Genomic DNA, 25,260 nt, shown 5'->3' with positions numbered 1-25,260 from the left:
ACCATTTCACAGCCCTTGGTATCTGAAATGTGGCTGGCATGAGGAAGATCATGTTTAGAGTCATTTTAAAGCCTTTATGGCAATGGGCGCCTTTTTTCTGGCAGCTGTGTTCCGTGTTTGTTTGTGCTTTGAAGCTTTTCTGTGACACAATTCACACTGTAAACCTGATTCGCTATAGGTGAAGGTCTTCAGACTTGTGTAAACATCACCAAAGTCAATGTTAAGACATGCTGATCATGCATGAGGAGAAGGTCTGCCTCTAGCAGCCATCACTCCCATTTCTGTGCAACCCCTGGACCTAGGCAGCTCCTCCTCTGCTCTGTTTCCAAACAGACTTACATGCTCCAGACATGTGCCCACATGGAATTACACGATATATGCTATTTTATGGCTGGCTTCTCTTACTCAAAACGCTTTCAAGGTTTGTTCCAAATATTCCATCATGTACTCAATGTATATTTACTTTTAATGACACCACTGTTCATGTTAAGAATGCACCATGTTTATTTGCCCACTCATCAATATATAAACGTTCAAGCAATTCCTACTTTGGTAATCCTATTAATAATGCTTTCATAAATAACCATTCAATTGATTTGTGTGGATATATATTTTACTATACTCAGATATATGTATATATATATACCTGTAACTACATGTACATATACAAATACAAATGTAAAACTTCTGAGTCAGGTGGTAACGTGACACTCTACCTCTGGAGGAGCTGCCCAGCTGTTTCCCATCTTGGAGTATGAGGCTCCCATCGCCCACACCCCCAACAGCACTTGCTATTGCCACGTTAATACAGCTGTCCCAGTGGGTATCAAGTGCTACCTCACTGTGGTTTCGACTTGCATTTCCCTAGTAACTAATCATGTTTTTTGTGCTTATATGCACATGGCACATGTGTATTTTCCTCAAAAACATCTTTTACCCACTTTCAAATGTTATGTTGTTAATTACTGAGTTCTAAGAATTCTATTATTTTCTACTTTTTTGGTATTTTTAATGGTCTTTTAGTACATGCTCTTAAATGTTTCCCTCTATCAAAGAAAATATCCAAAGTTGCCTTTTTGTGAATTGAGGGAGAAAAAAAAAACATATATATCTGCCTAGAGAAAGGATACAGTAAGAATGGCCTGTTGATGTCTACCCAGCTCCCTACTGCTCACTGTCCTCTTAGTTCTCAGTAGCAAGGCATCTGAGCATCAATACATGATTCAACCTCAAGATGCAAATGTGCCCTACAAGCCTAGCTGTGACTGTCTGAACGCTGATGGGCCAGTGTGAGAAACCTCTGGCAATGTTTGTAACTGTCAGGAAAATGGGAGGAGGTACAGCGAGCCTGAGCTACCTGAGAAACTGAGACAGGCCCAAAGAAGCAGGATCTAACACAAAATGTTAGCATTGGCTCCGACCCGGCTGCCTAGACAAGCTAACACTACTTAGAGCCATGCCGATGCTTCCCAAACTTAACAAACCTAACCAACCCTGACCTGAACTAAATACCAAAGTTAAAGGGAAGCCCTCGACCCCTAGGCTAGAAGAGCAGAAGTCTGCCCAGGCACCTAAATCTCACCCACAATGTCACTTTCTATAACATTCAAAATACAAAACAGCAAAACTGATACTTGGAAAGAAGGCAAGATTTAGATTAAAAGCAAACAATCAGTTATGAAGTTGCTATTCAAAAGATCCCAGGAGGAACTGTGTAGAAACCCATTCACAATGGCCACTCACTCTAAAACGGGCTACGCCTGGGCTCGAGGGGCAGCAGCAGTGCAGAAGAGAGGCTGCTGACTGTCGGGTGCTCCACTGAACCTAATCCCAGTTCTGTCTGCTCTGAAGAGCAACACAATGTGAGCTCCTGCAGCATAAACCTGGTGACTGTCCTCCGTCTAGTTCTGCTAGGTGAGAGAGGACCCGCTCTCATGGAATGCATAGTCTAACAAAGGGAAGTGAATTACCTGTGGTTTCCAGTAGTCTCCTGGGCCAGAAATCAGGGGAATAAACAAAGCCAAGGCCCAACACATTTGAAATTCTAAGTCATACTTTGAGGACTTCAGAACTACAGACAGGAAGAGAAATGGCTGGGCAGAGAAAGGAAGTGATAAGGCAGGAAGAAACAAACTCAGTACCTTTTTGGCTGGAAAGTTGAGAGGTAAGATGGCTGTGGTCTGGCTCCTTCAGCTCTCTGATCTCTCAGCATTTTACCCTATATCTGACTCTAGGCTTTTATTATTAAAACCTGTTAGAACTCGTGCTACAATCTAGAATGAACTACAATCCAGAAATAGAGGGCACACCTGTCAGATTTTTTTTACTTGATTTGAAAGTGGGTGAATCCACTTCTAGTCCAGACCTTTGGGACAGGAAGACACACATCTGATCCAGATCTGGAGGCGGGATGGCACACCTTTAATCTGGGCCACACCTTCTTCTGGAAGTCTATAAAAGGACACAGAAAAAGGCAGATTTTGCCTTGCTAACACATCCATTTCTTCACTGGCACCAGAGTCGACTTCTTCAGGGTTCCAGCACACACTGAAGGGCAGAGGAGACACCCAGTCTTGTGGGCTGAGCAGCTACTACATTCTAGGACTTTCCGTTCACAGAAGCCACTGTTGGATTAGCTGGGAGTGCATCCTGAAAGTCATTCCAACAAATCCTAGAGAACCTTGACTAACGCAGGGAGGGACAACCAGAGTTCGGGAGGATGGGAGCAATGGCTGGAGTTGGTAAAGACCAGGGTCATAACTGGCACAGGCGCACATGCCTGGAATCCAAGCTCTTAGGAAGCAGAGGCAAGAGAAAATAGTAGGTCAAAGTCCAATGGGTTTACATGAAGGGAGGAAGAAAGGGGGAGGAGAGGAAAGGAAAAAGGGAGAAAGGGGGGGGGAAGAAGGAAGGGAGGGGAGGGGGCAAACAGGAGTTCTGGGTCTTAACATACACTAGGTACTGATGTGAACCCAGCAGAGAACAGCAGTTCAAGGAACGGGACATGTCGTCAGTTAGAACACTCTCTTCCATGCTGCTTTCATGTGTTAATGTCAACTGTATTTCAAAAGGGGACGGTCTTATAAAAATTAACAAACCACCAGGACAGGTTTCCTGTAAATTCCAATTCTTCATCTATTTTAAAGTTATTATCCTAGCCAGGCATAAAGTATAAGCCTGTTATCCCAACACCGGAGAAAAGAGGGATTGTGGACTAGCCTCGTCCACCTCACAAGATCTTATCTCTATATAAAATGACTCAGTAATAATCTCTCACCTGTCGTTTTGAGCAGCAGAAAAAGGTTACAGTTTACAATCACGTAAAGACTGTAGTCAGCAAACTTCATTCTGCATCATCAATGTCTCCAAAACCAGGAGCTTCAGCAAGTACAACACAAACCGTACTCACAGTTCACAGAAGCTCCCAAAGCACCACCTAGCAAATTAGACTTCCGATTCGTCTGTATTGATTACCTAAGAGCAGCCTGACTGCACATCTGTCTTCTGGGGCCTGTAACGTGGCAGTTACGAGACTGGCCTTCCCGGGGGGAAGTCCAGGTTCAGACCTCAGTTCTCCCACTCAGCATCTACATACGGGCAAGGGCCTCACTCCAGCACTGGGAGCTCACATTCTCACATGGGAGAGGGTGAGGACTGATGAGATAAAATACCTGGGAACCAGAAAGGACCGGGTCAAGGGCAGCTGTGGACACGTGGTCTTCTTGAGAACACACAAAAGTCTTACAGGTTACTAAGCAGTCTGTAAGTGACTTAAATTTTAGCACATTTTCAAGCAATACTCTCTTGTTACAATCTCGGCAAAACCTTCCTTTATATGTCCCTGTCACGGTACTGCCAAATTTGTCAGGTGCCGAAGGGGACGTTTTTATGTGAGTGATCTTAAGTGAATTCACTCATGGGTCTTTTCCTCTATACAAACTCCACATTCTCAGCTAGATCACAAGATGAAAGCAGCAACAATTAAGTTTGTCCTTACTACTCTCCTTTGGAAAACATGTATTACACAGGCATCAAACAGATTTGTGTACAAACTACTACAATCATGCAGGGTGGCATGGACTCGCCACCACAGCGCTGAGTGCATGTAGGACACAAACATTAGCACCAGACATCATTATTTCTGCCTCCCTGTCAAAGATGCTTGTAAAGCTGAATGCTTGGAAGTGACTTGGTAAGAAAAGTCTTTGACTACAACAAAAGCCTAGATGCCTTACTCCACAATGAGAACGCACACTGGAATTGCACACGCGCGCACACACACACACACACGAAGAAATCCACTTTCTGTACTGCTACGACAAGACTGTCTTCTGACTTCACATTCCATTCACACTCTCTTTCACTGTTCTCCTCCTGCTGCCAATCAGAAGGGCATCAACAAAGAAATGTTCAATGTTTCTCCTTCAGGACAGGTTAGGAAGATTCCAGTCCTAGGCCAAGATAAAGCTCTGACCCTACAATGATAGTGACCAACAACAGTTTACAGTGAAGGTGACCTGGAAACATAAAAAGGTAACATTTTTCTAGTTCACAGGAATCACTCCTTCAACTTGTTTTTAAAAAAATACTGTCAAGGACCTCCCAATTGGGGGAGGGGGAGGGATATGGGAGGCGAGGGTAGGGAAGAGACAGAAATCTTAAATAAATAAATAAATAATACTGTCAAAGAGTTTTAATATCATATCTAACTAATTCCATTAACTTACCTGTCAGCAGCTTCAATGTCGAAGCAAAACCTTCTGTCGATGGAGTCGGTGTATCTTTTAGTGCATTCTTTCAAAAAGAACACCTCTCCATCCCCCTGCAAATAAGCACAATGCTCAAAACTCTGTACACTGGTGCGGCCCTGCAGGAGCCAAGGCTAACCCCTTCACTCTGCACAGAATGCACTAATGCGGCCCTGCAGGAGCCAAGGCTAACCCCTTCACTCTGCAGCCACTCTGGTCCCTTCCTGAGGTTCTCTAGTTATTTCTGACGGCAGTACTGGTAACAGACTGCAGGATGATTACCAGCAGGGTCCAGGCACTCAATGACAACACGAGCCTGTCGACACGCTCTTTTGTAAAGAGTCAAAATTTGTTTTAATATCACACTATATGACACCCTGTATCAATACTGGCATGAGCACTATTAGCCTGTAAACACTGCAAATGCATAAGGACTGACCTGAGAGCACTCAGGGCTAAGACAAGTGTGTATCCACTAACCATGGAGCCAGTCGGTCTGAGCAGTACTCCTGCTTCCTGAATGAGCTACCCTGGGTTTCAGGACATTTTTTTCCCCACTTTGTCTCTTGTCAGCAGCCTCCCAAAGAGCTTAGACCGGGGATAGAGACAGAAGCAACATGGTGGCTTAGCTGAGAGCAACACTATGAAGTCGAAGTCCAGAAACTGAGGAGCTATAAATATTTTTAAAGACCCAAGGTCACAGCTGCATCCTATAACACATCACTTTATCGTTTGGAACCTAGAGCAGAACATGGTCGCTAGGTAGAAATGCCTTAGAAACTGCAAACTCAGGCTCAAAGCCAATGCTGCAACCCCTACCCCCGCCTGTTGTGATCCAGCTGCCCTCACTCCCCCTGACTGACAGTGGAACTTTCTTGTGGTCTGTAATTGACAAGGATGTTTGTGTTCTGGCTGGTGGGTCTCCACAGAAGGAGTAGAGGTATAAAAGGTTGCTGGGCAAACTAAAGGTTGTTGTTCTGCTGTTCTTCCACCTGAAAAGAAGCCTCTGTGTCTCAATCCCAGCACCCCACTCCCCCCCCCCCAGTCTCTGCTATCTAGGCTGCGCTGGCCGCAACACCCGCCTTCTACAAGGGTCCCACTGCCTTGCTCCCGCCTCTTCTTGGCAGCTGTTACAAGCTGTACTATGTCCATCATTACAGAAGGCTCCTTCTTACAGTATGCTTTAATGCCTGCTCATCTGCCTGTCTGTGTTTCTGAAAGAAGCAAAGGTGTGTGGACAGATGTCAGCTTAGATTCTGAATTCACATAAGTAAAATGTCAACCTAACCACACGTCAGCAGCAAACTGACCTGCTTTCTTAGAGTGTGTGGCCAATCAGGCTCGCTGCTAGCGGGCCAGGGCTTGCTCTGAGCACCACAGAAAGGTCACCTACCTTGCACAGCCAGATCCTAACGTCTTACTATCAGGCTGGGCTCTATCAGTCATCTCTTAGAATTGAGCAGCTAGTTAAACAGGAAATAACCACATGAGAACTCTATGTGCCTACCTAACGAGAAGGACTTCATTAGAGATCACTACACCTTACAGTTTTTGCAGACTCTGAATACACAATATGTGAACGGGCCAGATCGCCTACAAAAATAAGTCCTACGTAATTGAGTCACAAAACTGAATGCAGTAATCACCCTTCTCTTCTGAAACACTGACATAAGAACTCTACTGCTCTGTCTTAAAATCCAACTGTAAAGATGCAGGCCTGTGATTTAGAAACAAAACAAAGATTTTAATCCTAAAACCAAATTTCTCAATAGTCAGTATCAAATTATTACAATGGCAGGCCCAACAAGTAACTCTCATAAAAATACAAAACTAATATCAAGGACTTACCAGTTTCCCCCCAGATCGGTGCTCAAACGGGATCATGTTGAATTTCTTGGCTGTTTTCCGATACATGCAATAGTGTTTGACCCAACTGGACCCAAATGGAGCCGGCCCTTCAACAAAGCACAGATCTTTATGTTTTTCGTCACAAGGAGGCAGACATGCCCCAGGGGAGCACATTACTCCACAGTTCAGCCAAGCAGAGTACAAAAATGCAGGGGCTAACAGAAGGGGGGACTACAAGAGACAGGAAGCCCCTCAGGACACTGTGAGACCTGAGTTTAAGACATTTTCAGTAGATAACTGTGAGCTAACGTCACATGGTATGACACCAGGGTGATTCCCCAGCGGGAAGGGAGAGCCAGCTCCTCCACACACGCTCCACTGTGCGGCCTCATCCACACTCACGCGATAACTATCATCCTCGGAAACGATAAACTTCCAGTGTGCTAGAAAACCCAAGAGCCACGGGGCATTCCAGGTTAGATGGAAGAAACACAGCATCCTGGCGCCTCCAGCTTCGACTCAGGGCGCAGGCGGCATTACCACTCCCTGAATCCTCTCTCCTCCCTAGCCGGCCAATGTGAACGTCAGCGAAGCTGGCCACACTTAACCAATGAAAGGAAACTGTGAAGCGCCCTTAGCAAAGCTAAGGGTGAGAAGTGAAACATTCAATATGTCTGATCAGTTGAAGACTTCAACTCAGAACACTGGATGAGATTTTGTTTCTTTAATTTCCCAGCTAGAAACTCCGCTAGACTGAGCCTGACACAGGAACCATGCAATGACTGGTTCAACCATCAGTCCTGACCGGGTGATGGGCGCTACCCCCACACGGCGTCCACAGAGCTCTCAGGTTAGTTCTCAAAGCAACAGTGTGTGTGGTGCATGCACATATGTGTGTGCCTGAGCATGTCCACGTCCATGGATGCATGGGGCCAAGTATCTTCCACTATCACATCCACCGTCTCTTCTGAAGACCCAGAGCTCGCCAATGCCTGGACTGGCCCGCCAGTGAGCTCCGAGGACCCACCCGTCTCTATCGTCTCTACCCCCGTACAGTACCAGGGTTAGACACTCGTGGCTACACACAGCTTTTTTAGATGGGTGCTGGGATCTTAACTCAAATCCTGGGGCTTATGGTGCAGGAACTTTACAAACTACGCCATCTCTCCAGAATCTTTATTTTAAAGCAAAGCATCTCTTACATGTGCAGTAATCTGCTTGCTTTTCCACTTTGCTCCATTGTGGTGCAGCCACAGGACCCTTCCCAACCACCAAAATCATGAGCCAAGTAAACCACTTGGCTAAAGTACCAGCCCTCAAGTCCTTTGATATAAGACACACAAAACAGACAACATAAAATGACTATAGGTCAAATACCGCTATGTAGCAGTATTTCTGTATCCATCTACAGTCTTCTAAATATCTTTTAAGATTTTTAATCATGTGCATTGGTATATGTGAGTGGAGAACCCGCGACATAAGATTTCCCTTGAAGAGTTGTGAGCCACAAGGCATGGGAGCTGGCACTGCACCTCAGAAAGAGCGAGCGCTTTTACCGCTGAGCCGTCTCTCTAACGCTCTCCTAAGAACTTCATAGAAAACAACGTATCTCAGAATAAACTGGAAGAACAAGATGCCCCCGCTGACTTATATGAGTGGTAGGGTCATGAGGCGGTAGGAGAGGATGTAGAGATGTGGAGGCAGGAAGATATCGGCAGGAGCAGTCACAGCACTGGCCGGAACTGCTCAGGACTGAGAAGAGGAAAGAGCAGAAATGTGCTGGTGTCAGGGTCACTCCTGGAGCTATGCTTGCAGCCTTAGCTCTCTCAGAAACAAACCGCTAAACAGCACGGTAGCATGGCCAAAAGCACCACACTGAAGCCAAGGCAGAAATGTGGGCAAAGGGGCTGGAGAGATGGCTCCGCAGCTAAGAGCACTTGCTGTTCTTGTGGAGGACCTGGGTTTGGTTCACAACCACCCAAAACTCCAGATCCAGGGGACTCAGTACCCTCTTCTGACCTCTTTAGTCTCCTGTTCATATGCACCACACTCAGCACCATCCATATATAAAAACAAAATAAACATGTTTTTATATTTAAATATGCCTTCAAGACCACAGAGGGCAAAAAAAAAAGTACGGGGGTAATTTCCCAACTATCACAGTACTGTTAGGACTCAAATAAACTTGCCAGGTGTCAGTGGGGATTTGATTCTCTGGCCTCTCCAGTCTTAGTCAGAGCAGCACAGGGCCTGCACACATCCTCCTGCCTGCCTTAACTCCTCTCCAGTTACCACCAACAGTACAGAACACAATGCATGTGCTACAGAAACCGCTGGTCAGAAGAGGAAGGGGAAAAGAAGTCTGAAATTTTCGCACTTTGGGTTGAAACCAGCCTGAACTATGCGGGGAATTTAAGGCCACTTTAGTTACACAGTAAAACATCTCAGTGTCAAGAGAGCTTGCATGTGTACCCCACATATGCAGTGCCTTGGTTTGGTTTTGATCGTTCTGCTCAAATCTTCTCACTGTGTTGGCTGCGCTCACGGGAAGCTCTCCTGAAGGCACAGAGCACAGACTGCACCACGGACTTTAACCAGCCAATCAGCCTGTTTTGCACACGTCTTACTTTTCTCCTGGACATACAGGTAGCCTTCCGCTGTGAACTGGCTTGCTCGTTTGTGGTCCTTGGGATTTTGCCTGATTTTATTCATAAGTTCTTCCACTTCTGACCTGGTTCCCTCAAATCGATTCCGTGTCTGAAACAGAAAACATACTGATAAATTCCACCTTCTACGATGTTTTTGTGCATATATTTTAATGACTCAGTGTAACCAAAATCAAATCTGCAGAACTCAAAAAGCCTCTTCTTTCCAGTGTGTCTCCTTACCGAGATTTATATTCAAAGACAACAAAATTGAATGGTGAACTTGCTAATATAGAAGAGAGGCTAATGAAACAAGCCAGCTACTTCAGTGCTCAACACCAGAGCAAGTCACTCCACCATAAAACTCCCTGGACCTGTGACATCTTAAAGAGCAAACAAGCCATAAAATATCTATCTTCCTGGGAAAATAAAAGGTGCTGGCAACAGGCAACCTGGTCCATGCAGGTACTACTACAGCAGCAATCAGAGCACTACAACTCTGAAAATAATTATTCTTTGCAAGTTAACAAAAGCTCAGTGTCCATTTTCCCAGACTGTGGTAACCACAATAGGAAATGACATTTCTTCCCCAAGGAAGCGGAGGAGGAGGAAGATCTCACCAACAAATAATGTTCACGCATGCATCTAAGGAGGCTAGTCACATTTCAGAATCCCAGGAGACATGGCAGCCGAGATCTGCCAAGTGAACACTCTGAACACATCGTGTGAGCACGAGTCACCACAACCCAGTTTAGAGACACTTCTTCAGCCAGACTCAAAAACTGCGCTAACACCCAGAACTGCTGGTGTGAAACTGCAAAGGGCCAGACAGAAAATTATTATTGAAATTTCCCTCTCTCCTCCCTACCATGAAAATGGTTGTCAAAGACATAAGGCTGAAAAAAAAGAAAGAAAACATGGTGTAATGGTACATTTCTCCTAGGGAAATGGGAGGCTGCGAAATGAAAACTGTTTCCAGAAATGATGAGCTAATATGAAAAGAAAAAAGCTTTGTCTGTACTTTAGCAAGGCCAGGCTTGGACAGGGCAGTGGTGGCAGGGCACACCCTTAGTCCCAGCACTCGTGAGACAGAGACAAGCAGATCTCTGAATCTGAGCACGTTCTAGGACAACTAGGGCTGCAGAGAAACTCTGTCTCAAAAATAAATGTTCCAACCCCAGGAAGCTAAGTAACAAGGAGAACCCTACAAGAAACATACATAGATCCCCTGGGAAGGTGAAATAGACAAGACCTCCTTAGAAAATTGGGAGCAGAGGGAAGGAGGGGGGGGAGCGGGGAGGCAGGGAAGAGAACTAGAGAGAACAGGATGGTCAAAATGGGGGAAGGACAAAGAGGGAGAACAAGGAAAGAGATACCTTGATTGAAGGAGTCATTATGGGGCTAGCAAAATATGGCACTAGAGAAGTTCCCAGGAGTCTACAAGGATGACCCCAGCTAAGACCCTAAGCAATAGAACTGCCCGAACTGGCTCTGCCCTGTAGTCAGACTGAAGACTATCTTAAAAGTCACCATAGAACCTTCATCCAGCAACTGATGGAAGCAGAGGCAGAGAACCACAGTGGAGCATTGGGCTGAGCTCCCAAAGTCAGTAGAGGAGTGGGAGGAGTGAGAATATGCGCAAAGGGGTCAAGACCATGATGGGAACACCCACTGCAACAGCTGACCTGAGCTAGTTAGCATGAGCTCACTGACTCTGGCCTGACAGCCGGGGACCATCATAGGACCAAATTAGGTCCTCTGAACATGGGTGACAGTTATATGCCTGGGGCAGACTGTGGGGTCACTGGCAGTGAGACCAGAATTTACCCTTACTGCTTGTTCTGGCTTTTTGGAACCCATTCTCTTTGGAGGGATACCTTGCACAGCCTAAATATAGTAGGGGAGGGTCTTGGTCCTGCCTCCAAGCAATGTGCTGGACTTTGTTGACTCCCCATGGGAAGCCTTACCCTCTCTGAGGAGTGGATGGGGGAGGGATGGGAAGAAGAGGGAGGGGTGAGGGGAAGATGGAGGGAGCAGGAGGAGAGAAGGGAGTGGAAACTGGATTTGGCATGTAAAATGGGAAAATATAGGTTTTTTTAATAAATTAAAATAAAAAATAAATAAATGTTCCTTTTTTTCTCCCGACCTCCAGCATTTCCTATGTCTGGGTCTATTTGTACTGATTTCACACCAGTTCATTTCACTCATTGTTTCGGTGAGATTCCTTCCCTCACTTCCTCCACACATGTGTAGGACAGAAACAGTCTGCGTGCATGCATGCATCCTCTGGGACTTCACACACAAAACTCCCATTATTTGTGCTGATGCCCCAGATGTCATACAGGTGTCCAGCTAGCTACTAGACATGCGATCCTCCAGCTCCTTATCCTCTGATCTCTGCCCAGGAGCCACTCCTTCTCCAAGGAACCCTGCTTCTTTCAATGGACGGCAGCATCTGAAACCCACAACCTGGTCCAATGTGCTCAGAGCTGCCTCCTTCTAAGACTTCTGTGCAGGCAGACACAAGCAATACACACGCACACACGCAGACACTCATACACAGTACCACACACATACTCCCTCCCTCCTACACACACACTCACACTCTCTTGCACTACCATAAACACACACAAAGAGAAATACTATCGCTGTACTGTAAAAATTCATAATTTTTATACCAATAAAAAAGCTTCATACCAATAAGTGGACTCAGAAAGCCTCAGAAACAACCAGAACAAAACAGAGAGAGATATTCAAGAGAGCCAGCTGGCATGGGGAATACACTGGAGACAGAATGGGGGCAATTCCCTGATGACTGGATATCCTTGGGTTCCTACAGACAGAGAAGAAAAGTCTGCATTGTTTCTAACGTGGGCTCCTAGGCTTCCATTTTACATCAGCCTCACAAAGCACACACCAGACCTAACGAGAGATTCTCATTTGATCAGCCCTGAAGCTGACGGATGAAGTCTGGAAAGAAGAGGTTAATTCTGCAGACATAGACCCACTTGGGAGCAAGGGTGATTTTATAATCTAACCTTCTCAGTTGGTGCTCTTTCCACAAACTGTTTTACAGCCTGCAAGATACTCTGAAAAATAAATTATTTCATTAAAAATTCTAGTGGGCTGAAGAAATGGCTAAGTCAGGGAAATGCCCGCTGTGAATCTAATCGCACCCACATGAAGGTGGACGCCATGTTTGTAGGCAGCAGCAGCAGGGATCACAGTATTGACAGGAGAAGTGGAGCTGGGGGGTCTCTGACTGACACCTTAGAGCACCAGTGAGCTCCACACCCGATGACAGACCCTGTCTCTGAAGCCAGGGCAGACAGCGACTGAGTTAGACACAGGTGTCGGCCTCACACAGAGAGAAAGTGGTTCTGCTACCTACACCAGCAATCCGAGGGGACTAGGACACACCTTCACACACAAATTTGCACGTCTGTTTCAAGTTCTACTACCTAACTTCTAAAGCACACAACCACACCATGCAGACACCCACATGTGTGTGCTTCCGTGTGTGCTGTGTGTTACACAGCATCACACCGGGCCTCACAGACTCTCACTAGCTCTTCTATGAAAACGCAACTGATGAGAAAGATCTTAACCAGAAAAAGCATTTGTCTCCTAAAGAAAATCTTTTCCCCTTATATAACCAGAAAAAGCATTTGTCTCCTAAAGAAAATCTTTTCCCCTTAGCTTTCTGAGTGTACGTATAAATGAAGCATACAGGATGGTGGGGGAGGTGTTCATGAGTGTGGAGGTCTGAGTGTACGTATGAATGAAGCATACAGGATGGTGTGGGGGGGTTCATATGCGTGTGGAGGTCTGAGTGTACATATGAATGAAGCATATAGGATGGTGGGGGGTGTGTTCATGAGTGTGGAGGTCTGAGTGTACATATGAATGAAGCATACAGGATGGTGGGGGGATGTGTTCCTATGCGTGTGGAGGTCTGAGTGTACATATGAATGAAGCATACAGGATGGTGGGGGGATGTGTTCCTATGCATGTGGAGGTCTGAGTGTACATATGAATGAAGCATACAGGATGGTGTGTGGGGGGTTCATATGCGTGTGGAGGTCTGAGTGTACGTATGAATGAAGCATACAGGATGGTGGGGGATGTGTTCATGAGTGTGGAGGTCTGAGTGTACATATGAATGAAGCATACAGGATGGTGGGGAGGTGTGTTCATATGCGTGTTGAGGTTAGCAAACCACAGAGTAGGGAACAACAGTTGGAGAAAGACCTTAGTATTGGCCCCAACTCGCTGGAGACAAGATCCCTGGCTGTTTGTGCTGAATTCACAGGCTAGCCATTCCATAACCAAAGGTCCTCTTCTCTCCACCTCCCCCTGCTGAAAGAGCACTGGTATTACAGACACAGCTACCAAACATGGCTCTACGTGGGTTCTGGGGATTCAAACTCAGGTCCTTCCTCGGGGTCACAGAGCCATCTTCTCAGCATAAGAGAATCTTAGGATCTCTAAATCTCATTTCCCAAGATCAGACGGAAAGCACACATTCCACAAAGGATGGCAACGAAAGCAAATGGTAGCCGAGTACACTAACACATTAGTGAACATGCCTCAAGTGTAGGGACGCCATTCCACAAGCCAGTCTGGGAAGGAAACACACGACTGACATTAACATCAGAGCCGAACTGGAATGTTGGGACAGCAGTTTCTTACACAGATGATTCAGCGTTAACATAACAAAGTTTACCTTGAGACCTGTCCCCAGAAAGCCCAGGAAGAGCCTCCAAAGGGGAGAATTTCTTTAACCTCCATTAGCTAAAGAGAAGATTGTTATACCAAGATCTGACCACCGGGTGGCAACAAATCCCTACTTTCTCAGTACTAGCCTGGTCCTAGAGCTTGGCAGACAGTGGACAGAAAGAGACACAACCCAAACATCTTTTAAATGCCAAAAGCTTTCTTTCCTTACATTCTGAATGTTGATCTGTAGTTCCATTTTGTAGTGATTGAAGTCTTTGGAAAGTTCGTGACCCTGATGATAGAAAGTGAACATTCCCTGGAAAAAGGACAGCATCTAAGACAAAGGAGAAAGAAGTATTAGTGCACATCAAAACAAAAATAATAGAGAAAATAAGAAGCATACGTAACTCCCAACCATCTCCCTGTCTGTCCTTTCACTGATATAAAGTAGTTTCCAAGAAGTCATGAGAACTTCAATAATTACAAGTGTGTATTACCTATCCGTGGTTCTGTCCTGAAAATGCAGAACATTGGTGCTCACAAACACCAGCATCGGTAAACAATCTTTATGCAATGTTCTCCAAAAACAACCAATTCTAAGTCATCCACTTGTACCTCCTTAGTCAAGAGAGTCCTGACGGTCACTGATAACTGAAACCTGAGCCCTGTAGCAAAGCCAACACAGAGGAAGGTCAAATCAGTTCAAGCACGAACGTCTTCCCGCTTCCAGATACTGTTGCAGAGGTGTTTGGGGAGTGCCCCCAACCTACCCCTTCTCAGAAGGCCCCAGAATTTTAAAATTCTGAACTGATTTTTTTTCAGATGCTGAAAGATATACGCACTAAGAAGGAGCTGGTGCAAACGGTCAGTCTGCACCAACACCCGCCAGTCACTGTTTGGTGACACTGGAAAATCACTGAGTTCTCCCTTCCGTGCCTGCCTGCTACACTGGGGTGGCATGAGTGTCTGCCTGAGCCACTGTGTGGAGCGAGGATAAACAGGGCAGCACTTAGAACAATGATGTCAACCCAGAGTTGACGTCATAACCAACAGTGATGTGCGCCACAGCCATTTCACCGTGAAAGGACCACTTTAAGGTTTATTTTCTCTGACTGATTCACATTGATTCTATCATTCCACTGCCTATTTTTTCAAGTATTTTTGATTATTCTTTTGTTTCTCACCATGAACATAATAGACCCACTATAGTATTTGAAGTATAGTTCAATAAAGTAAGGAAGGATGCAGTCTATATTAAAATTATCAGACAATCTTTTGCTAAAACCTATTGTATAGAATGGCATCTATACTTGATCAAGAGGTTTACAGCCACACCCTCTATATGCATATTAATATGCAAGTAACTGAACTTATTAGAAGACACCTATATAAAAACAAAACCGGTGTTTCTAGGGGCTGGAGACATGGCTCTGTGAATACATTCTGCTCTTCTAGAGGAATCAAGCTAAATTCCCAGCGCCCATGTTGAATGGCAGCCCACCTACTAGCCCAGCTCCAGGGAGACCGACACCTCCATCCTCCACTCTCATCCGTCCTCACAGGCACAAACCCACACAAGTACACATACGGAAAATAAAGCTAAAAATAGATTTAAAAACTAGTGTTAGCCATTCACAAAACTGCTTCAAAAGCTACAGAAAGACTTAGAAATCATGATAAATATTTGAAACAAAAGCATGTTTAAACAAGCGAGCTCATTTTAAAGACACTGAAAACTGGTATCGCATGAGCATTGGCTCTGTCAGTCACATTCTCTGCAGCGGCGGAGGACGACAGAATCTGTACCGGCTGCAATGCGGGAGACTACGCATAGCAAGTGCCCCTCACAGGGGCTGTGCGGACAAGGCTTCCCCCTCCTCTAGATGCTTGCCTAGACTGCAACTAGCTCTGTGCACCCGCTCCAAGCCTCGCTCAGTCTCTTACTGTTCACATGTACACACTGTGACTAGCTCTGTGCACCCGCTCCAAGCCTCGCTCAGTCTCTTAACTGTTCACATGTACACACTGTGACTAGCTCTGTGCACCCGCTCCAAGCCTCGCTCTGTCTCTCACTGTTCACAGGGACCCACTGTAACAAGCTGTGTGCACCCGCTCCATCATATACACACACTGTGACTAGCTGTGTGCACCTGCTCCAAACCTCGCTCAGTCTCTTACTGTTCACACGGACCCACTGTGACTAGCTGTGTGCACCCACTCCAAGCCTCGCTCTGTCTCTCACTGTTCACAGGGACCCACAGCAAAGCTTGCTCTGCTACTCACAGGTTCCACAAACTCAAATTTCTTTCTTTCTTGAATCTCCTGTAGCTTGCACACATATTCCAGAGAGAGTTCGTAGAAGTGCTGCCGGGTCTGCTCCACTTGGAGATCTGCCTGTATTAAAACAGCCGCTGTTAGCTGAGCCAAGACAGGGAGCCATCAAACCCAAGAATACAGGTCAATGAACTCCAACCCCCGGGCACTGCGTTCATAAACTTGTTTTAGAACATGTGACTGGCCGCTCATGACTCACTCACGGATACTCTCCTGCCACAGAAGCATACACGGAAGTCAAAAATGATCCTCCCCGGACTCTAAAGTGTCATGACCCCCAAAGACTGAAGATTACGGATTCCACTTCCTCATGGAAGTGGGTCAAAGGTCCCACCAACACTCACATGAGCAAGCCCTCTAAGGATGAGGTCAGCCTGCCACCAGCAGGCTGCGAAACTCCAATTAACTCCACGCTGGGAGGAAGGAATGGAAGGAGGGAGAGATACAAATCATGGCAATATTGCCAGCATGGGTGAACTGTTAGGTCTCGTAATGCAATGAAGACACAAAAACAGAAACTCCAAACATATGAAATACCTAAACTAGCCAGGCAGAGTGCCAGAAAGAACGGTGGTGCTGCAGGAAGCCTTGGGAGACCTACAGCTTCACTAAAGGGTTTCTTTACACTCTGGAGAGGGGTGGGGAATGGCTGCACAGCCAAGTGAAGCAATGAGTCAATGACCTTGTACAGCTCAAGAGGCTAAGATAAACAGAGTCTACAACAGACTTAAAGGTTCTAAAAGAATGTTTAATGTTTGTCTAGTAGTTAGTTAAAATACTTTACATAAAGTGTAAATGTAAAGTTACAAAATGAGAGTTTCTACCTAAAAACTCTTGACTGTATGTTTCCAGTGATCAGTCTGATTATCCACAGCCAACAGCGTAAGCCACAGCTGAAACCCTGAAATCGTGTTGAGCAGTTAAGAAACTTCAGAGCGCAAAGGGGCGATTGCTGCATGTTACCATCACTGGGGATTACTACATGCAGATCGGCTCGACCTCCAGTTGCTCTGCCTGTGCTACTCCCCTCACATTGTTGGCTGCCTTCAGCCACCTACTTTAGCCCACTGGAAATGCAGAAACTACTGGGCCACCACAGTCTCCAGGTCACAGTTGGCTCACAGCTTACAATACCACAATACTCCAGTTATACTTAGGGGTACAGAATGAACGCTTTTACAAAAGCAGTCAGCACGGTGTGAACACACCACAACAACAGTGGTCAGTATGGTGTTAACACACTACAACAACAGTGGTCAGCACGGTGTGAACACACTACAACAGTGGTCAGCACGGTGTGAACACACCATAACAATAGTGGTCAGCACGGTGTGAACACACCACAACAATAGTGGTCAGCACGGTGTGAACGCACCACAACAACAGTGGTCAGCACGGTGTGAACACACCACAACAACAGTGGTCAGCATGGTGTGAACACACTACAACAGTGGTCAGCACAGTGTGAACACACCACAACAGTGGTCAGCACGGTGTGAACACACTACAACAACAGTGGTCAGCACGGTGTGAACACACTACAACAACAGTGGTCAGCACGGTGTAAACACACTACAACAACAGTGGTCAGCATGGTGTGAACACACTACAACAACAGTGGTCAGCACGGTGTGAACACACTACAACAATAGTAGTCAGCACGGTGTGAACACACTACAACAACAGTGGTCAGCACGGTGTGAACACACTACAACAACAGTGGTCAGCATGGTGTGAACACACTACAACAACAGTGGTCAGCATGGTGTGAACACACTACAACAATAGTAGTCAGCACGGTGTGAACACACTACAACAACAGTGGTCAGCATGGTGTGAACACACTACAACAACAGTGGTCAGCATGGTGTGAACACACTACAACAATAGTAGTCAGCACGGTGTGAACACACTACAACAACAGTGGTCAGCATGGTGTGAACACACTACAACAATAGTAGTCAGCACGGTGTGAACACACTACAAGACTCTGTTCTTTAAACAAGAACTGAGAATAACACCCACATCTTTTCTGTCCCTCTGCTCAGGGTGATACCTAGCAACCTTAATTAATCTCTTGAGCTAAAGAATTCACTCAAGATCAGCCACACATGAGCAGCTGAGAAAAGCAAGGAGCATCCAAGACCAAACTTTTTCGTCTTTAGATGCCTCCTCCTTTTGATGTGTACGTGCTTTCAAGAAGGTTGGGAACCTATTGTTTATGAAGAGTGCACAGAACAAGAGAGAAAAAAAGCTCAATTGAAATGGAATTGAATGCACTCATCTTTGGGGCCTCTTCAAATTCAAGACTCGCAGTTTAATGGTCTTTGGGATTAGGGACACTGTCAAACTGGCTGACAGGTACTAATCTCAGCAGACAGGGACTGAATTTAAGCAAGATTGCAGCCTTTAGAGGGCTCACAACCATTGAAAGAAGCCATGCAACAATACATAGGAGGAGTAAAAAGATAACAGTCAGTCAGCAGAAGGGCATCTTAACAGACAGCCGGAAGGATTTCTACCACAAGTCCTGAGTAAATGGTTCAGGGACAGTATCTGAAGGAGGCAGACAAGTGGGTCTGGGTTGGAACACAGTGGACAGGAGTTAGGGTGTGCTCAGAAGTAAAGTGTGTGTCTGGTGTGTATCAGACCTAACTCCAATTACCAATGCACCAAATTAATAAAATAAAAACTCCATTCTAAGCAGCAGGAAGAAGAAATACAAAGAGCCCCAGCAAGAAACTGCTGGTCCTGAGTGGGCAGTGCAGAGCACATGGGGCCTGAGTCCCAGGCTTCTGGAGGCACCATCAGCTGGGCTTTCAAAAGAAAGGGGGCATGAGAAGGGGTGGCATGCTGACAGACGAGGGTGGGGTGTGGGAGCCGAGGATGCCCTCCTACACCATACACAAGGACTTTAGGAACAGGTGGCTAATCAGAATGACGTGGAGGTGGAAACTGGCTGGAGGCATATAAATTATCTCTAAAATGATTGAAAGTGGAGAAATGAAGAGGGGTGAAAAAGAACAGCTGCTGTCCTTGCAGAACAGACTCAGGGGATGGGGGTGGGGGAGCCGCTGCAGGGCTTCTATGTCGACTATAACAAGGAGAGAGCAAAGTCCTGTGCCTCAAGCATTGTAGTGAGGATTAAGTAACATAAAGGCTATTTTCTCTTTATAAGTATTAAATGTCAACCAAATGTCAAAGGTATAAGAAACACAAAAGAAAATGTCACCTGTAGAGTCAAACAAACAATGCACACACACACAGTCTCTAAGTAAAGCACACAAGTTGGGTTTTACACTGTTATCATTTAGATGACATGTCAGCAGGTACATACATAGTAGAACATGATGCCCAGGCTCACATGAGCTCAAACACAAACAAACGGAGGGAAGGCAGTTTGATACTTCTGTTGGTAAGTCACAGTCCTCAACTGCATAGCACATCATTGCTAATAAAATCCATGGTGTGGGGCTGAAGAGACGCTGGGTGTTCACAGGAAGGTACTGAGGTCCTCGGTAGCTGGGTGAAGATAGAGTGTAGATGAGTGTGTGTGTGTGTGTGTGTATGAGAGAGAGAGAGAGAGAGAGAGAGAGAGAGAGAGAGAGAGAAGAGAAGAGAAGAGAAGAGAAGAGAAGAGAAGAGAAGAGAAGAGAGTGATTCGGTGTCTGTGTGGTGTCAGGGGTGTCTGGTGAGGTGGGGGTGGGTCTGTGTGTGCGGGTGTGCACATGTGTTCTCCAGGATAAAGAATGATTTATGATTTTATCTGAAAAGGAAGTGTATACTGTTCCTGGGTAAGTTCGGTTCCGAGCACTTCCTTGAGGCAGTTCACAACCACCTGTCACTCCAGCCCAGAGGACCTGTAGCTCTCTTCTGCCTCTGTGGACACCTGCACGCATGTGTACACGTCACTCCCCCCATACATAAAATACTATACATGTACTATTTTAAAAATTAAAAGAAATCTTGTAAAAGCCTATATTCCATATTGTAAATAACTGAAGTTTCTAGTCAAGCCTATGGACAGGGAGGAAAAAAAATCGAGAAATTTAGAAAGAAATGGGGAAAATGAGAGGTTAAGATACAAATTCCTTTCTGCTTACATACTGCATTCAAAACAACCTGTCTAATAACATAAATAGAACAGATCCACTCAGCCAACAAGAACCTCCCAAGCTCTCAGTGTCTGCTTAGATTAATGCTGCTATCACATAGAGAAAACAGTGTATGAGCTCATTCAGTTCCCCTCATCAAGGAGACTGAAACCCAAGAGCAGGGCTATCCCTGCAAAAAATATGTGGGGGGCTTGTTTGCGGAGGTCATTTGTTTTTTTAGTTTTTAGAAACAGGGTTTCTCTGTGTAGCCCTGGCTGTCCTGGAACTCACTCTGTAGACAAGGCTGGTTTCAAACTCACAGAGATCTACCTTCCTCTCCTTCCTGGGTGCTGGGATGAAAGGCGTGAACCACAATGCCTGGCTGTATAAATTCTTTATCATCCTGACTGCTCCTGTGAAAAACTCAGAGTCTAAAATTTACTACTATGAACCAATACTTAACCAATACTATAAGGTATATTCACTGTTGCCTCATTTCACAGAACTCTATTCTTAATTCACTGCAGTATCTGCACTCCCCGTGTCTGTCAATCTCAGCTGCACATAGTAAGAGGAACATGAAAAGAATACCTCTTGTAAATGTGAGTCTTTCTTCCTGGCAGACAGAGTCAAGTGTTTATCAATCAGACTGTAGTTCTTTTCCGTCTCTTTGTCAAACTTCTTCTTCTCTTCCTACAAATAAAAACCAGGCAATGGTGATTATACATACCACATAAATCACAAACACAGTTAAATCTGCTGGAGGCTAAAAATATGAAAAATGGCTAAAAGTAAAGCATCCAAGTAAAGCAAGGAGATGTGAAGACACCGGGAGGCAAGGCCTCCTGTCCCAAGCCCCTGCTGTCAATCAGAGTTGGCACTGGGACCACAAAGACACTTCTCACGATTTCTTCCAAACCCGTCACGACTTTCAACTCTGCATACCCACTTGAGTTAAATCATGTCATCTCCCTCTTCTCTCACAAATAAGGAAAGCACGCAAAAGGTGGAGCTTCAAGAACAAGCGTTCTCAGGACTTTGCTCAGAGATGAAACTCATGTTAGACGGAGTAAGTTTTCTATACACATTTTTACTCATGATAATCTAGAACGTCTCGGGGAAGAAAGTCACCAACAGTCCAGTTGGTAAATAACGATGCTCGGCCCAGAACTGCTACTGAGTTTCCCAAGCCTCTTAGCACGGCATCAGTGGTCAACAGACCCCAACACAATACTGATATACTCAGAGCAATTTGCTTGGCTGCACACACTTCTCAGGGACTGCCTAGAGTTAGAATTTACTTGGCTTTTGCTATGCAGGCATTTGGAAAAAGAAGCAACCCAGTTTCTGTGGGTGAAGATGGCAGAGCAGCCCCTGCTCAGCTCAATCCACTTCTACCAAACATTTTAAGCCGATTTTAAATGCCTTTGTGATGGGAAAAGTCTGTCTGTCCATCCACATTAGAGTCCCTCAACTCCCACCACACCCCAGGCACATCTCCATCCTTATTTTTTGCTTTTTTCTAAACCAAAGATAGTGAACTACCCTAGACTTTTCTGTCTTAGGGAAGGAAAGGAGGGAGGAAGGGAGGAAACGAGGGAGGAAGGGAGGGAGAGAAGGAGGGAGGGAGGGAAGGAGGGAGGGAGGGAGGGAGGGAGGAAGGAAGGAAGGAAGGAAGGAAGGGATTTCTACATGCTGCCACGCACGTCCCTACTGCACGGAACTACAAGTCGAGTTTTGGAAGCCTAGGACAGCACAGCCTCTGTGTCATCATTGAAGATCACAAATTCATCCCCACACTGATGAAGAAGAGATTCGGGAATTGGTGTTTCTTCCCAATTCTAATTACCAACATGAGAAGCCTTAAAACAAAAATTTCAGGGCTAGAGAAGGACCCAGGTTTGTTTCCTAGAATCCAAACAGAGGCTCACGGCAGTCTGCAACTCCAGTCCCAGGGGATCTGGTGCCCTTTTGTAGTCTGTGAGCACTGCACACAAACGGAGCACATGTACACAAACGGAGTACATGTACACAGAACACCCATGCGTATAAAGTAAAATAATAACCTTCCCAAATGTGTGACAAGGAGAGCCTAACTATTCTTCAGAATGATCCGGGAATGGTTCGCTGTGACTCATCTGTGGAGAACCCATGGTCCATGGGTTGTAAGGGAAAAGCAAGAGACAGGTGGCTTTCCTTTAGCATCTTGAACTTGTCACTCCTCTGATGAAGCAGAAACAGTCTTTATGCCCTAAGTAGTTTTTCTCAGTGTACAGCTTTTCTGTAAGTACAAGGTGCTGAGTCCAGTCACAGATGGTTAGCATCTTTTCTGTTTCTCCTATGCTTCTCAACTATTTTAACAGCAGGAAATGCAGCACAAGCCACATCACTGCCTTCTCGTCATCCCCCATTGAGAAAGCTGACAGTATGGCGAGTGTATCAGGGCATGGACGGGTCCTGTCCACAGTGTCTTGCGGACCTGCAGGACAGTCATACCAACTCTCTCAGGACCCGTCTCTCCACTTAGACAGCAAGGGCAGGCCTGCCTCTGCATTTACCACAGCACGTCCACCATGCACAACGCCATCATAAGGAGTCACCTTTTTTATATACTGATACGAAGTTGAGACTATTTTTGTTAGAACATACTCTATGTACATTTCTAATTTTGTTCAAGGTATGGTACCTGTGCAAATCATTTAGCTAGAAACTTCTAGCCCCTGAAAGTTATTATTACCAACTAATTAAGATAATAAGAAAATGCAGATTAGCAATTAGTCACCTATTACAACTGAACTTGAAGTTGTATTAGGTATGTTTTCAAGGTCAAACAGATATATTAGATAGACAGGTCATCTCTAAACACATAAGAGATCTACAGAATATGGTATTTAAGATGTTTTAATAACACAGGTTCTTTTCTTTTTAATGACAGTGAGACAGGTTTGCTACTGGCAGCACCAATCTACTGCAGAAAAGATAATGGGCATCAAAGAAACTCCACATGGAATTTACTTTCTCTGTGGCAAAGGTTAGCCCCTGGAAAGAAAGTGCTCTTGCCTCAACTGCTGACAGTTTACTGTACAAACTGGATAAGCAGGACACAAAAAAAAAGGACTGCCAAACTTTGGCAAGACAAGATAGGACAGCCCTTTAGAATATCCTGTTTCACAGAAAAGGCTGTCAGATATGCTAGGCCTATAGGCCAAAAATGGGTTCCAGGGGAAACCTGGGTGACTGTCCAGGCAACCAGCTGTTTGTCAGTTCACATTTTTTTTGGAAGTCACTTGCTTGAACTTCCTGCTTAGTTGGGTAATATTATTCCCATCTTGGGTCTCCGAGGGTGTTAAGAACTTCACAGTTATAGTTTTCCTTGTTACCAGATTCAGAAAAGAAACTCACTTAAGAGGTGTAAAGTGTATAAGGTTGAGAGACATAAAAGATATGCAAGTTAGAATAGGAAGTGAATTAAGTACAACTTTTGGAATCACCAAAATAGGATAGATATGGAGTATTTTCTCTGAATTTATGGATTATTAATGGACTAGACACTGTTGATGTATTCATTGCCTGTATATATGGTATATAACTATTGTACTTGCTGTATATAATTTTATGTTAGTTATAGCCTTTTTTAATTTTTAGACAAAAAAGGGGGAAGGTGGTAATATCTTGTTTGAACAAATGAAGCTGCCTGAAGACGAAGACTCAGAAAAGTTTTACTTGCTTCTATGATTCCATCCAAATCACAGAACTGGATTCAGCAGCCAAAACCCCCAGCACACACACTCAGCAACAGTGGGTATGTGAACTAACATGGAGGTAAAGCTGGGATGAAAGAATATGGAAGAACAAAGCTTTCTTAACTGTCTTATCTGGTAACCTCTGAACCACTCAGGCTGGCAGCGTGCCTTGCCCTGCCCAGGCGCTGCTGCTACTCAGGACTCTCAACAAGAGAACCAGTGACTTCTCCCTACGTTCATTCTGCATGCGGCTGTAGCACACTTGTTCCTTTGTGCTCACTTCATTTCTTGAGCGAAAATTATCTGAGTCTTAAGGACTGCAGCCAGGAGCTGCAGACAATACACAAATATACAAATGGGCAGCACAGTCCTGCAGTTCAAATTAACTGCGAGAAGCAACTGCTTCTTAGCAAGCAGACCTTCTGAACTCAGGAGAGTCTGGGTCAGTCGGTAGTACTGGGTCAGCCGGTAGGTGTGACTGGCTGGGCTTTAGCAGGCCAGACAGTCTTCAAGGCTGGGCACTGGCGGCGAAACCGCCCTTCATGGGACTATCGCAACAGACCTGAGCTTGTCTCCGTGTGAGACACAAGCCAGCCACATGTCATCTCTTCTGTCAAACAGCTGAAAAAAGAAAACCTCAACATGTTTTTGTAGTAATAAGAGCGGTGGGGCTGCGTCCCCAGCACCCCGGGCGCCTGCTAGCTTATGCCCCGAAATAACAACACACAAATTGTATTCATTTAAACACTGCTTGGCCCTTTAGCTCTAGCCCTTACTGGCTAATTCTGATATACTGATCAACCCATCTCTAATAATCTGTGAGCACCGGTCTTAACGGGAAGATTCTAGCCTACGTCCATCCTGGGTGGGAGCTTCATCACGTGTGTCTGCCCAGGAGCAGGGCATGGCGTCTCTAAGAGGCATCTGCCCCCGAGAGGAGAGCTGTCGAGTCTCTGAGCTCACTTCCTCTTCCTCCCAGCATTCTGTTCTGTTTACTCCACCCACCTATGTTCTAAGCTATGATGCCAAGCAGTTTGTTTATTAACCAATGAAATCAACAGATTGATATATGACACTCCCACATCATGTTTTTAAAAAGCTCACTAAGCCAAGTAAACAGTTTACAGAT

The 25,260-nt window shown here is 45.4% G+C and overlaps 1 protein-coding gene across 1 annotated transcript in view; it reads right to left on the bottom strand.

Moving 5' to 3' along the window:
• Arhgap10 (Rho GTPase activating protein 10) overlaps nucleotides 1-25,260 on the bottom strand; it is a 259,737-nt gene that overhangs the window by 131,549 nt on the left and 102,928 nt on the right. Inside the window, exons 5-10 of the mRNA XM_041663469.1 lie at nucleotides 20,980-21,081; nucleotides 16,244-16,354; nucleotides 14,190-14,294; nucleotides 9,224-9,353; nucleotides 6,597-6,703; nucleotides 4,728-4,822 (exon numbers count right to left, since the gene is read on the bottom strand). Coding sequence (XP_041519403.1) covers nucleotides 4,728-4,822; nucleotides 6,597-6,703; nucleotides 9,224-9,353; nucleotides 14,190-14,294; nucleotides 16,244-16,354; nucleotides 20,980-21,081 — 650 coding nt within the window. The remainder of the gene's footprint in view (nucleotides 1-4,727; nucleotides 4,823-6,596; nucleotides 6,704-9,223; nucleotides 9,354-14,189; nucleotides 14,295-16,243; nucleotides 16,355-20,979; nucleotides 21,082-25,260) is intronic.

Source organism: Microtus oregoni, unplaced genomic scaffold (assembly GCF_018167655.1).
Source record: "Microtus oregoni isolate MIOR12 unplaced genomic scaffold, Mior012 000014F_ref0000157, whole genome shotgun sequence".
NCBI classification, from domain to species: domain Eukaryota; kingdom Metazoa; phylum Chordata; class Mammalia; order Rodentia; family Cricetidae; genus Microtus; species Microtus oregoni.
The sequence above is the reverse complement of the archived record's forward strand: the minus strand, read 5'-3'. Positions and strand labels throughout refer to the sequence as shown.